The sequence below is a fragment of the Solanum tuberosum genome, unplaced genomic scaffold (assembly GCF_000226075.1).
Source record: "Solanum tuberosum cultivar DM 1-3 516 R44 unplaced genomic scaffold, SolTub_3.0 scf00033, whole genome shotgun sequence".
NCBI lineage: Eukaryota > Viridiplantae > Streptophyta > Magnoliopsida > Solanales > Solanaceae > Solanum > Solanum tuberosum.
Window position 1 is genome coordinate 481,825 of NW_006238959.1, and position 11,889 is coordinate 493,713.

The window sequence follows — 11,889 nt, forward strand, 5'->3', positions numbered from 1 at the left end:
GCTCGGTATATTTCCTCCTTCAATTTGTGTAGCAGAGCGTTTTTGAAATACCCCACGCTGAAACTCGTCATAGGACTCACCCTGAAAACGCCTTTGAAAACTATGCTTCCACACACACCTCAAGAAAGCTTTAAGTAGAGTTGTATTTTTCAAAATTAACCTTAGTAATAATGATTTCGAGCTTTAAATTTGACTATTATTACTTTATATAATTATTTAATACTAAGAAGTAAGAATAATGTTAAAAAAAATTAAAACTCTCTTAAATTACTAATGAACAATTAAAATAATATCCATTTTTGATAGAAGGAACATGAAAAATTAAATGGAGGGAGTAGAACTTTAGTACTCTATTATGTATATATATAATTTCCGTATCTTCATGGAATTCTTCAATCCTTTCTGATGAATTTAGTTATGAGTAGAGAATCAGTCTCCCTCATAGCCAATTTATTTTAATTTGTGTGTTAAGTGTTTGATTTGTGAGGCCTTTCACAAGAATTAGCTAAGGACTTTCACGCATTATAAGCTTTATGGATGAATTGATGGAATATTTGGAATACTCCAACATGAAAGGTCTAAAGATATATTCAATATATTATATTAAGTATTCAACCATTTTAATTACATTATAATTTTAATGAGGGATAACTTGATTTTTTTTAACTACTTTCAATCCGTAGTATAAATGGTAGAATATTATGGCCGTCTATAATTCATTCTTATAAGGAGATCTGTATGAGGATATTTACATGGACCTTCCTCAAAGATCTCAGAATCAGGGTCAGGGGCTAAACAAGTATGTAGATTCTCTAAATCCTTGTATATATTAATGTCAACAAACTTAATGTACTCCAAGCTAAGTGAAGAAAAAAAAATTAACTAAAAAAATAAGAATAATAATAGTAATGTTTTTACACGAAAAATAAATAAATTAAAAGCTTTTAGAATACAATCTTTTAAATGACAAATTACATCACTTAGCGAGTTGAAATGAAGAGTACAAATATCATATCGTCTTGATATGACTATTATATGCAATCATTTTTTTTTTATCTAACTCTAGATGATATACAATCTAGCAAATCAAACTAAAAAACAACACAAGGTATAAAATCTATCGATCTAGGTATACAAAATACATGATATTACACAAATTGATGGAGGACATTTTTCATCAAGGAATTGGTGATAATTTGGTTAGTTTTTTGGGTGAGATGGAAAGAATCCCAAAAAACATACTTATTTGGGTCAGGGCATGTGAGTGGATTTAACTTATTACATAAGTAACTCATTTCGAATAATCCTGTGCCACAACATGCTATACGTGCCACTTCAAATCCTGTTTTAAACAAAACAATTCATTAGAACATAATCATGCAATCCATTAAAAAACACTGAAATTAGCTACGAATTTCGTTACTGATATGTAGTTATTTGCTCATGGCTAATGAAAATGTCGCTAATTCTCTGCTAAGTAAAATTAGTGACATTTTTTATTGTTTAGCTATCAAATTTTTATCGTCACTAAATCCAATTTTTTAGTACATATATGTATATATATAGAAATGGATACTTACTTTTTAGAAATAATTACAAAATAACTATACTTGCTAACTTTTAACTTAATTTTACTATTTTCTTTGTCACATTTATGTGACAGTATTCTGATTTCGAAAGTCAAACAAATTATTCATGCCTTTTAAACTTTTTAACTATTGATTACTACTTTAACTTATAGTTTAAATCTCAAATAGTGAAAAATGTAATATCAATTAAAAAAATGGGCGTTCCCGTGTATATAAGTATTAGGTTCACCAATGCACACAATTATATTATTATTATTATACATCTCCAACCTGTTTTAACTATTCCTCGAGATCTTTCTACTTATGACCCTTGAATTATAGAAGAAACAATCTCAATTGCCTCTAAAAGCTTATGAAATATGTTCAAGTTGTATGATCTCAGTGATAAGGATATTTTGTGTGCCACTTGTGATGATGAGGAAATTTAACAAATAAGGTAATTGAAAGAAGAAAACTTACCAAATGAGGCAGGATTTTGGACCATTTGAAGTATGATACCATAAGGATTAGCAAAAGCTATTCTAATCCCAGGAAGCTCCTTATTTAACTTTTGAATCAAAGCACTCAACATCTCATTAAACTTCAAAGCACAATCATTATAGTTGTTACTGCATGTATCACCTTGTCCTCTTAACATATTTGCTGCTCTTTCTAAAGGTAAACAACCCATTGGAGGAAGTCCAGTTAATGATATTTTCCTAGCTCCAAGTTGATAAATTTCTTTAATAAAATTCTCAACATGTCCAATAATAAACCCTCTATATTGTTCTGTTGTGTATTGAAATGCACGTACACTTTGCATTGCAAAGTAATTCTCCAAGAAATCATTTGTTCCCATGCTTACAATATAAAGTGCTTCTTGTATTATATATTTTGATTTTTGGATCCCTACATATGCTTCTAGTTTCTTTTGATACTCCTTGTAGTTCTCTATTTCCTTCCATAATGGCATCACATTCTGTCAAAGGAGACAATCACAATGGTTAGGTCTCGTGTATAGTCGCTCATCAAAATAATAGCTGCTAATAGTATCCTTCTGTATATATATACATATGTTATACACGTAGACGACTAGTAGTATATATGGCTAGTGGTTGTAATTTTTTTTTTGGCAAGTCGCCAAATGTGTAACTCTCCTCGAGAGTTTAATGCATTGGTCAATTGATCAAAAATAACTATAAATGTTACCCAAATATACACTAATTACGTATAATGTGTATATTGTATATACATTTATTAGCTATTTTTTTTATGCATATACCATGTAAAGCTCCCTAAGAATGGACTTAAGTTATATGCATTGTTTGTTTAATTTAATTACTGATTAATGTTATTTTCTTCGTTTTAATTTATGTAAATCTATTTGAATGAATAGGGAGTTGAAAAATTCCTCGATCCATATGGTTTCCTCCTTAAAAAAAAAGGGAAAAAAAATGGAGTTGAATTTTTCTTTTTTAAAACTTTTAAAATTTATATAATTTGTATGACTCTAAATTCTTCTCATTAATTTTGAATTGAAAAGTTCATATAGTACATTGTTCCTAAATCTGGAAAGGAGTCATTTCTTTCTTTTAATAATAATATAGACAATATAAATACCTGGTATGCTTCTTCTTTTTTTCGCAAAACTTTTAGTTGATGGTGAATTTGAAAAATAATAAAAATGAAATAATTAAGGATCCATAGAGAAATGAATATTACTCCACGATGCTTTAATTATTATACCTAAAATTACTACGTAAATTGATAATAGGCCCTTCCTCACCTATTTAGGCGGATTATAAGACATTCTATAAATGCTCCATGGACAAAATTAATTAAAACCCAATTGTTTTCTAGCCCAAAAAGGTTCATTTTTTTGTTTTCTATAATTAAATAAACCTAATTATGTGCACAATAATATAATGGTATTTTCTCCCAACAAACACAATTATATTCCGGGCCACAAAATAGAAGAAGCACAACAATATAATGTCATTTTCAAGTATATAAATAAAAATTAAATATGCAAAAAAAATAGTTTAATAATTTTGTGTATAAAGACTCTTTATTAATGTGCATATAATTGTTGTTAGAAGTTCTTTTTAATTTGTTATAATGCAAGAAGAAGAAATTGAATGCATTTGTTAACCGATTTAAAAATAATAATAGTAAGAATGAAAAAAAAAGAAAAAGACAAGTACTAGTAGTTTTTTTTTTTAAATTTATGACCATAATTGATTACCTTAAAATTATCATTAAATATAGGAAAAATGCTCAAATATGCCATCAAACTTTGAGAAAAGACTCATCTATGTCATCGTTAAACTATGCCATTTCGTTTGACAAAAAACTCATCCATGCCATTATTTGTTAACTGAAAATAATTTCAATTTTGCAAAATTGTTTTTTACACGTGATCAATTATGATTCAGTCACGTCATTAATTAAATCATTTTTTAAAGGAAAAATGTTCAAATATGCCATCAAATTTTGAGAAAAGGCTCATCTATGTCATTTCAGTTAACAAATAATGACATGATCAATGAGCCTTTTCTCAAACGAAAGTGACATAAATAAACCAAACTTTTAACGAATGACATAGACACACCTATCATGTCATGTCAGGTAAGACAAACAAATAAATTGAAATGGAGCAAGAAATATATAAATGTTGCAATAAGTAGATATGGAATTGAATCTTACTAGAACATGAGAAGTGGCACTATCATAACCAGTACCAGCAGAAGCAAAACAAACTCCAACAGCAAAATCAGTTATATTATACATTGGATCTAAATAAGCAGGCACAAATGGTCTCAAACCAAAAGCCTCAGATATAAAATCTGGTGGAATACGTCCATTACAAAACCTTCCTGTTGCCTTTTTATCATAATAATCACGTCCATAAGGTGGAAAATTGCTCCTAAGAACAGTTAAAATTTGATTATTATTCCCAGTATCTACCGTCGAATCGCCAAATACGATAATTGCTGGAACTTTTCCTCCTACAACACAAGAGGTAATTAGTTGGACAAAAAATAAAATTAGACATGGCATGAAGTTGTAAGCTGTCATTTTTTTTTTTTTATAATTTTATATTTTTTTTTTGGGGTGATGTAATTTTTTGTTTAGGGTTATGTGGATTTAAGTCAAGTATACTAATGTTTTTATACAGATAAATAGGTGGGAAAGAGGGTCCTTTGGTAGAAATTTGTTGGTTTATAGACTAGTAACCACTAGTACTCTATTTTATAGGTAGTCCCTTGTTTTTTTTTTTTTTAAATTTCTAAAGTATAATTCATTAAATCCATCAAATTAGTTTAGTAAAGTAAATTTCTCTCTATATAGAAGTGGCCAGGGAAGTAGCTGACGGTTGTCCTGCCAGCTTGCTTTCCGGAGGCTATTTTGGTCATTTTAGGTTATTTTTTATTTGTTTGTCTTATTTTTTTTTAAATTTATTATATATTAAAAAATTATGTAAAAAATATTAAAATTACAACAATTAGCAGCTTAAAATATTAGAAGATACAAAAAATTCGGTTGCCTCTCGAAATTATATCAATACTAGATAAATTGGGACAAAGAAAGTAACACATATTATTTGAAATATAGTAAGAAAGCACTATAAATCACATATTTAAACAAAAAAATAATATATATTGGGTCCATGCTAGCACTGGCTCAAAATCTAGTATTTTCTTAGAGGAAATTTCCTTAACTATTGCTTAATTACGCTTCATAGCTATAAGATAAACAAATTATATGCAAATAGTTAGGGTAAACATATACAAATTATGGATTTATACAATTAGGAATCGAATTATACAAATTCTAGACGATCCATGTAAATATGGTTATATGTTAGTGATGAAAAGTAATTTCTTCAATATGAAGAAAAAATACATCATAAAATGTTAGTCAAAATTCTTATAGTTTGACTCTAAAAAAGGAAATCATGACAATGAAAAGTGGACGAAGGGTGTATATTATAGTCTATTTTAGAAAAATAATTTATAGATTGTAGAGTCTAGAGACCTGTAAGAATATCCTCATAATTAAATACTTTTGATAATTTTAAGGAGAAAGATAATTATAAATAAACTTTTTGATAGTTTTAAGGAGAAACACTTGAAAGTTTTTTGTTTTTTTTTAAAATTTTTTTTTTACCCTCCCTAGGAGCTCCCACCCCTTTTTGCTCCCTTGGTGACTTGAACTTGGAACCTTTGGATTGGAAGTGAAGGGTGCTTACCATTCGAGCAACTCCCTCTCGTCGAAACTTGAAAGTTAAAAGAGAGATGATACCATATTTTTTTATTTTAAAAATAATAATTTTAAGAGAGAGATGGGAGTAAATAGAAATTTCCTTCCTTGTTTTTGAGCAAAATACACGCATGACTATTATATGCCAATTCTTTTAAGATTTTTATTTGTTAAATATCTATTTAACTAAAACATGTCAATTTAATCTAAGAATTGTATATATGTGTCAATTCCGCTTATTTAAGAGTGTATATTACAACTTTTAAATGTACTATTTTATAATTACTACTAATAAATTTTTAATTACGGTCTTAATAGATTTGTATTAATTTATATTATATTTATTTTATTTTATTAAGTGTTAACATTAACTAATAAGTAAGAGAAAAATGTGGGGTTGCGTTTTTTGGGACAAATCCATTACTATAAGTTAGACAACTATCTTACTTCTATATATTAGCCATCTTTATGTGAGTTCTTTTCTATTAAGTAAATCATATTAAATTTTAATGTAGTGTAGATAGTGTAAGTTCATTAGAAATCAAGATCACTTGTCTTATTGGTCTACATAAGGAGCTAGGGGTAAACATCAAGCAGCCAGTTCAACTCTATTGTGATAGTAAGGCTGCAATCCAAATTGCATCCAATCCTATTTTTCATGAGAGGACCAAGCATTTTGACATTGATTGTCACTTTGTCAGAGAAAAACTACAACAAAAAATGATCAAGACTAATCATGTATCAACAAGAGATCAGTTGGCAGATCTACTTACTAAAGGCTTGTGGAAAGCAACACATCTACACCTAATGTCCAAGCTGGGGGTAAAAGATTTGTTTCAGCCACCAGCTTGAGGAGGGGTGTTATGAAGCAAGGAGTTAGTGTAGTATTAGCTATAGAATCTGTTAGCATGTGTCAGTAACAGATTCAGTTAGTAAAGTAGTTACAACTAACTATAGTTAAGTTAAGTCTACTAGTCTAGTTAAATGCTTAGATGTGATGTATTATAAATAGAATAGATACTACCAAAGATGTACGATTGATTTTTCATGTTTTAGTTCTGTAGCTCAATATAGATTTGTTTCTCTCTTCTTCCTCAATTAGTGAATCCCCATTACTGATTCTAACATGGTATCAAAGCCCGAGGTATCACTCTGAGTATCTCTCTGTTTTCAGTGCAGCAGTAGGCTCGTGAAGGAGTAGTGTGCATTGTCCCAGAAACAGTGAAGATCAGAGTTCATTTGAGTTTTTTGCAATGGTGGATGCAGCTGCCATTAATTCAGTTACAGGGCCTCTTCCAGGAACTACGGGAGCTCATACAGGAGTCGATGCTCATCATCCTCTTCATTTACAGGCATGTGATACTCCAGGTAGTTCCTTGGTCTCAATTCAACTCACTGGATCTGAAAATTATTCTCTATGGAGTAGATCTATGAAGATTGGACTACTAGGAAAAGGGAAGTTAGGTTTCATTACCGGTCAGTATTCAAAGGATAAGTTTGCTGTCTCATTACATGATCTTTGGGAAAAATGTAATACCATAGTCCTGTCATGGATTATGATCTCTGTAAGCAGGGAATTGTTAAGTGGAATAGTCTATGCTAGTAGTGCTCAGCAAGTATGGACTGACTTGAAAGAGAGATTTGACAAAGTAGATGGCTCTAGGATCTTCTATTTACACAAGGAGATTGCTACACTTAGTCAAGGAATGCTGTCTGTGTCTAGCTATTTCTCCAAACTCAAAGAATTGTGGATGGAATTTGACTCTCTTATGCCATGTCCTAGTTGTGCCTGTGAAGTTTCTAAGACTTATGCAGCTCATTTTGAGTACCAGATGTTGATGCAGTTTCTCTTAGGGCTAAATGAGTCTTATAATCAGTGTAGAAGTCAGATTATGATGCAGGACCCAGCACCTTGTGTGAACAAGGCTTACTCTCTGGTTATGGCTGAGGAAAGCCAGAGGATACTTGGTAAATCCAATGCTGTAAGTGCTGATAATCATGGTTTGGTAAATGATGCCATGGCATTCTTCAGCAATAATAAGAGTCATGTACCTAGATCAGGCTCCAGTTCATACTCAGGACCTAATCATCCTTCAGGATCTGGTTCTAGATCTCATCAAAGATCTACCAGCAATCTCTATTGTGACTACTGCAATTGGAAAGGTCACATCAGAGCTACTTGTTACAAACTTCATGGTTATCCTCCTGACTGGAAGGGTAAGAAGAGAACACCACTTGGATCTATTCCTGCAGCTAATCTTGTGGGTGCTAATGCTGGTATTACTCAGCTGAGGCAGTATTCAACACATACTGGTCAAGGATCAACTCAAAGTGCTCTTGGAATGTCTCACAGTGGTAGTTTCTCTCCTACTACCTCTCATGCTCTTATGTCTAACAGGCAGTCTCCACTAGCTCATTTTGACCCACAGGTTCAGCAGCATCCTCACTTTTCTCCACAGCAGTATCAACAACTTCTACACATGTTGGATCAAGAGAATGAGAAGGCAAAGGCCAATACCAACTGTGACAATCTGATGGCATCAGGTATGATGCATTCCGCTAATAATAATAAATGGATTATTGACTCTGGAGCTTCTCAACATATGGTACACAATGAGAATTTGATTACACCACAAGTCTCTTTACAGAATAATTCATGTAACAAAGTTCATCTACCCACTGGTGCACTTGCTCGTGTTACTCACATTGGTTCTTCTCAGGTCCTTGGAGGGACTGAGATTTCCAATGTTTTGCATATTCCTGCCTTCCATTACAATTTGCTGTCAGTATCTAAACTAACAAAGGAGCTCAATTGTTGTGTCCTCTTCTATCCTAATTTTTGTGTCTTTCAGGACCTCTCAAATGGGACTGTGAGGGGGACTGGCAGACTGGAGAATGATTTGTATGTTGTGCATGCTGATAGTCAGCTGATCTCAGGAGATTCATTGAAGTCTACACAAGATTCAGTTCATGTAGCTAATGCAGTTTCGTCTTCTCAGTCTTGTAGCTTAGATATGTCTCTTTGGCATTAGAGACTAGGTCATGTGCCTGTTTCTACTATCAGAAAACTTAGTTGTTTCAAACATTTTCCAGCTAGTTCTTCTACCATTTGTACTGTATGCCCATTGGCTAAGCAAGCCAGACTATCATTTCCTTTGAGCAATACTACTACTACTGCATGTTTTCAACTATTGCATGCTGATGTTTGGGGTCCCTATAGAGTTCCTACTCATGATAATAAGAGATATTTTCTTATTTTGGTTGATGATTTCTCAAGATATACATGGCTATTCCTGCTAAATTCTAAGGCTGAAGTCATTGTTGCTTTAACTCAGTTCTTTGCGATGGTGAAAAATGTATTTTCAACTCAGATCAAAGTGCTTAGATCTGACAATGGGTGTGAGTTCTTCAACTCACAGGTCACTACTTTACTACATACTCTAGGTATTATCCATCAGAGTTCATGTACCTATACTCCTCAGCAGAATGGAGTTGTGGAAAGGAAGCACAGACACATCTTAGATGTGGCTAGGTCACTGAGATTTCAGGCTGGTTTTCCCCTTCATTTTTGGGGTGAATGTGTTAACACTAGTGTTTACCTAATAAACCGACTCCCATCTACTGTGCTGCAAGGACAGACTCCTCATGATTTGTTGTATAAAGGTCCCCCTGTACTTGATCATTTAAGGGTGTTTGGATGTCTTGTTTTTGCCACTGAGGTGAGGAAAGTTGACAAGTTTTCTCCTAGGTCTGTTCCTGCTGTGTTTGTCGGTTATTCTACTCTCCAAAAAGGGTACAAGCTTTATGCCTTAGCTACCAAAGAGTTCTTTATCAGCAGAGATGTGGTGTTTAAAGAGGCAGTATTTCCCTTCAAGCATATGAGCTCTGCTTGTCCCCCTTTATTTCCTGTCCTGCAGTTCCTTGAAGAGACTCCACTATTGGTTTCTGATCCCAGTCCTGCTGAGAACAATGCTGCTTCTCGTTCATCTGTCAGTGGATTTGATCTTCCTGCTGACTGTTTTCCTGATGATGGGAATGTATTAGGTGATCCTTGTGCTACTTCATTGACACCCTGTGAGACTGTTCCATTAAGAAGGTCTACTAGATCCACTAAGCCTCCTATATGGATGCAAGATTTCTTGACAGCTCAGCCTACAGCCTCCTGCAAGTATCCTGTCTCCAATCATGTATCTTATGCTCATCTCACTGCTTCCTATGGTGCAGCATTAGCTGCTTACTCCAGTATTTCTGAGCCTACTTCTTTTGAAGAAGATGTAGTCCAACCTAAGTGGGTAGAGGCCATGCAAGCTGAAATTTCTGCTTTGGAGGATAATAATACTTGGAGCATCACTGAGCTACCTCCTGGCAAGCACCCTATTGGTTGTAAGTGGGTGTTCAAGGTGAAGTATTTAGCCTCAGGTGCTGTTGAGAGATACAAAGCCAGACTAGTTGCTAAGGGGTTTCATCAGAAGGAGGGTCTGGATTACACTGAGACTTTTTCCCCTGTGGCCAAGATGGTTACTGTCAGATCTGTCCTAGCTGTGGCTGCTGCTAAACACTGGTTGGTTTTTCAAATGGATGTGCACAATGCTTTCTTGCAAGGCGATCTCCCTGAGGATGTTTATATGGTTGTGCCTCCTGGTTTTTGTAGACAGGAGGGGTCTAACAAAGTCTGCAAACTGCACAAATCTCTCTATGGGCTCAAACAAGCACCTAGGCAATGGAATCTGAAGTTAACTGAAGCATTAGTTTAGTTGGGGTTTGTCCAAAGCCATTATGATTACTCATTGTTTACTGGAACAATGGGAAAAGAATTGGTGGTGGTTCTTGTATATGTAGATGATCTTCTAGTAACGGGTAGTTGTAGCAGCTTGATTGAACTGACTAGAAATGATCTGAAACTTAAGTTTAAGATGAAAGACTTAGGAGAACTGAAGTTTTTTCTTGGCATCGAGTTTGCTAGAACTAAGGAGGGGTATGTGATGAATCAACTCAAGTATGCTTTGGAACTAATCTCTGAAATGGGATTGAGTGGTGCAAAACCAGTTCATACACCAATGGATCCTAATGTAAGGCTGACATCTATTGAGTATGATAAACATGTACATGGATCAGAAGTTACTTCAACAGATAAACCTTTGAAGGATATTGGAAGATATCAAAGGTTGGTAGGAAGGCTGTTATATCTAACAATGACCAGAGTAGACGTATCCTTTGCAGTACAAGTCTTGAGCCAGTATATGCATGCTCCAAAAGAGTCTCACATGGAAGCAGCTCTGATACCATGTTAGAATCTGTAATGGGGATTCACTAATTGAGGAAGAAGAGAGAAACAAATCTATAGTAATACAACCTATTACTTACTGATCCTAAGTAATGCATCCATTGCCCACTATACTAACCCTCACTGATTAATATAGACTTTTGACCGTAAGACACAAAGTTAACCTTAACGATGTTCTTAAAATGATTCACACAAAGTTTTGAAAGTGAAACGAATCCTACAAGATAAGCACAAATACAAGCAATCAAAATAACAACAGGTTCAGGAAGCAATTCTTCAGTCGATTAGGTCCCTTGTTGTTTTGTTTGAAGCTTGATTTTTCTCTCTTTGAATGAATGATTTGTTAGTTGTTTGTCATGTCGAATATATCAATCCAAGAAGAATTATTGACCATTGGACAAACAACCTCGTCCATTCCTATTGGTTAAGTACGCTGATGACGTCACCAACCACTGACAAGACAGCTTTCCAGTTGTACAACATATTGCCCTGGACGAGAACACTCTGCAGAGGACCGGGTCCTTGCGTTTGTGAGGATCATCAAAACATCTGAAAACCTATCAATTCCTCTTACTTCTGATCTTGGTCGTGCTATAAATAAAAATGATTATTTAACTATTACTTGTCATTGGATGAATTTTGATTTCGTCATGCAAAAACGTATTTTATCATTTCAACATGATGAACACCGTAGACATACTGCAAAATTTATTTATGAATCTATGTCCATAGTTGCAAAATATTATGGGTTGGACACAAAGTTTTATGTATTTC

The 11,889-nt window shown here is 33.5% G+C and overlaps 3 protein-coding genes across 3 annotated transcripts; 2 read left to right on the forward strand and 1 right to left on the reverse strand.

The window, feature by feature from the left end:
• Positions 1-2,013: 2,013 nt before the first annotated feature.
• On the reverse strand, positions 2,014-4,646 carry LOC102596387 (GDSL esterase/lipase At2g04570-like). The gene is made up of 2 exons (XM_015306480.1): positions 4,275-4,646; positions 2,014-2,547 (listed from the first exon to the last, which is right to left on the reverse strand). Exons 1-2 carry the CDS (start codon positions 4,644-4,646, stop codon positions 2,014-2,016), a joined length of 906 nt encoding a protein of 301 aa, XP_015161966.1.
• A 2,050-nt stretch (positions 4,647-6,696) lies between these two features.
• On the forward strand, positions 6,697-8,810 carry LOC102596719 (uncharacterized). The gene is made up of 2 exons (XM_006342225.2): positions 6,697-8,375; positions 8,684-8,810. The coding sequence occupies exons 1-2, from the start codon at positions 7,085-7,087 to the stop codon at positions 8,728-8,730; spliced, it is 1,338 nt and encodes a 445-aa protein (XP_006342287.1). The 5' UTR covers positions 6,697-7,084; the 3' UTR covers positions 8,731-8,810.
• Positions 8,811-10,633: 1,823 nt separating this feature from the next.
• LOC107059691 (uncharacterized mitochondrial protein AtMg00810-like) lies at positions 10,634-11,122 on the forward strand. Its single transcript, XM_015306482.1, has one exon. It carries the CDS (start codon positions 10,634-10,636, stop codon positions 11,120-11,122), a length of 489 nt encoding a protein of 162 aa, XP_015161968.1.
• Positions 11,123-11,889: the final 767 nt, after the last annotated feature.

Excerpts from the sequence above, each read along its gene's own strand:
- LOC102596387 (XM_015306480.1), bottom strand. The coding sequence starts at position 4,646 with ATGACAGCTTACAACTTCATGCCATGTCTAATTTTATTTTTTGTCCAA. Across the intron at positions 2,548-4,274 it reads GTGCCACTTCTCATGTTCTA|AATGTGATGCCATTATGGAA; the intron begins GTAAGATTCAAT and ends CTCCTTTGACAG.
- LOC102596719 (XM_006342225.2), top strand. The coding sequence starts at position 7,085 with ATGGTGGATGCAGCTGCCATTAATTCAGTTACAGGGCCTCTTCCAGGA. Across the intron at positions 8,376-8,683 it reads TGACAATCTGATGGCATCAG|GACCTCTCAAATGGGACTGT; the intron begins GTATGATGCATT and ends TGTGTCTTTCAG.
- LOC107059691 (XM_015306482.1), top strand. The coding sequence starts at position 10,634 with ATGGGAAAAGAATTGGTGGTGGTTCTTGTATATGTAGATGATCTTCTA.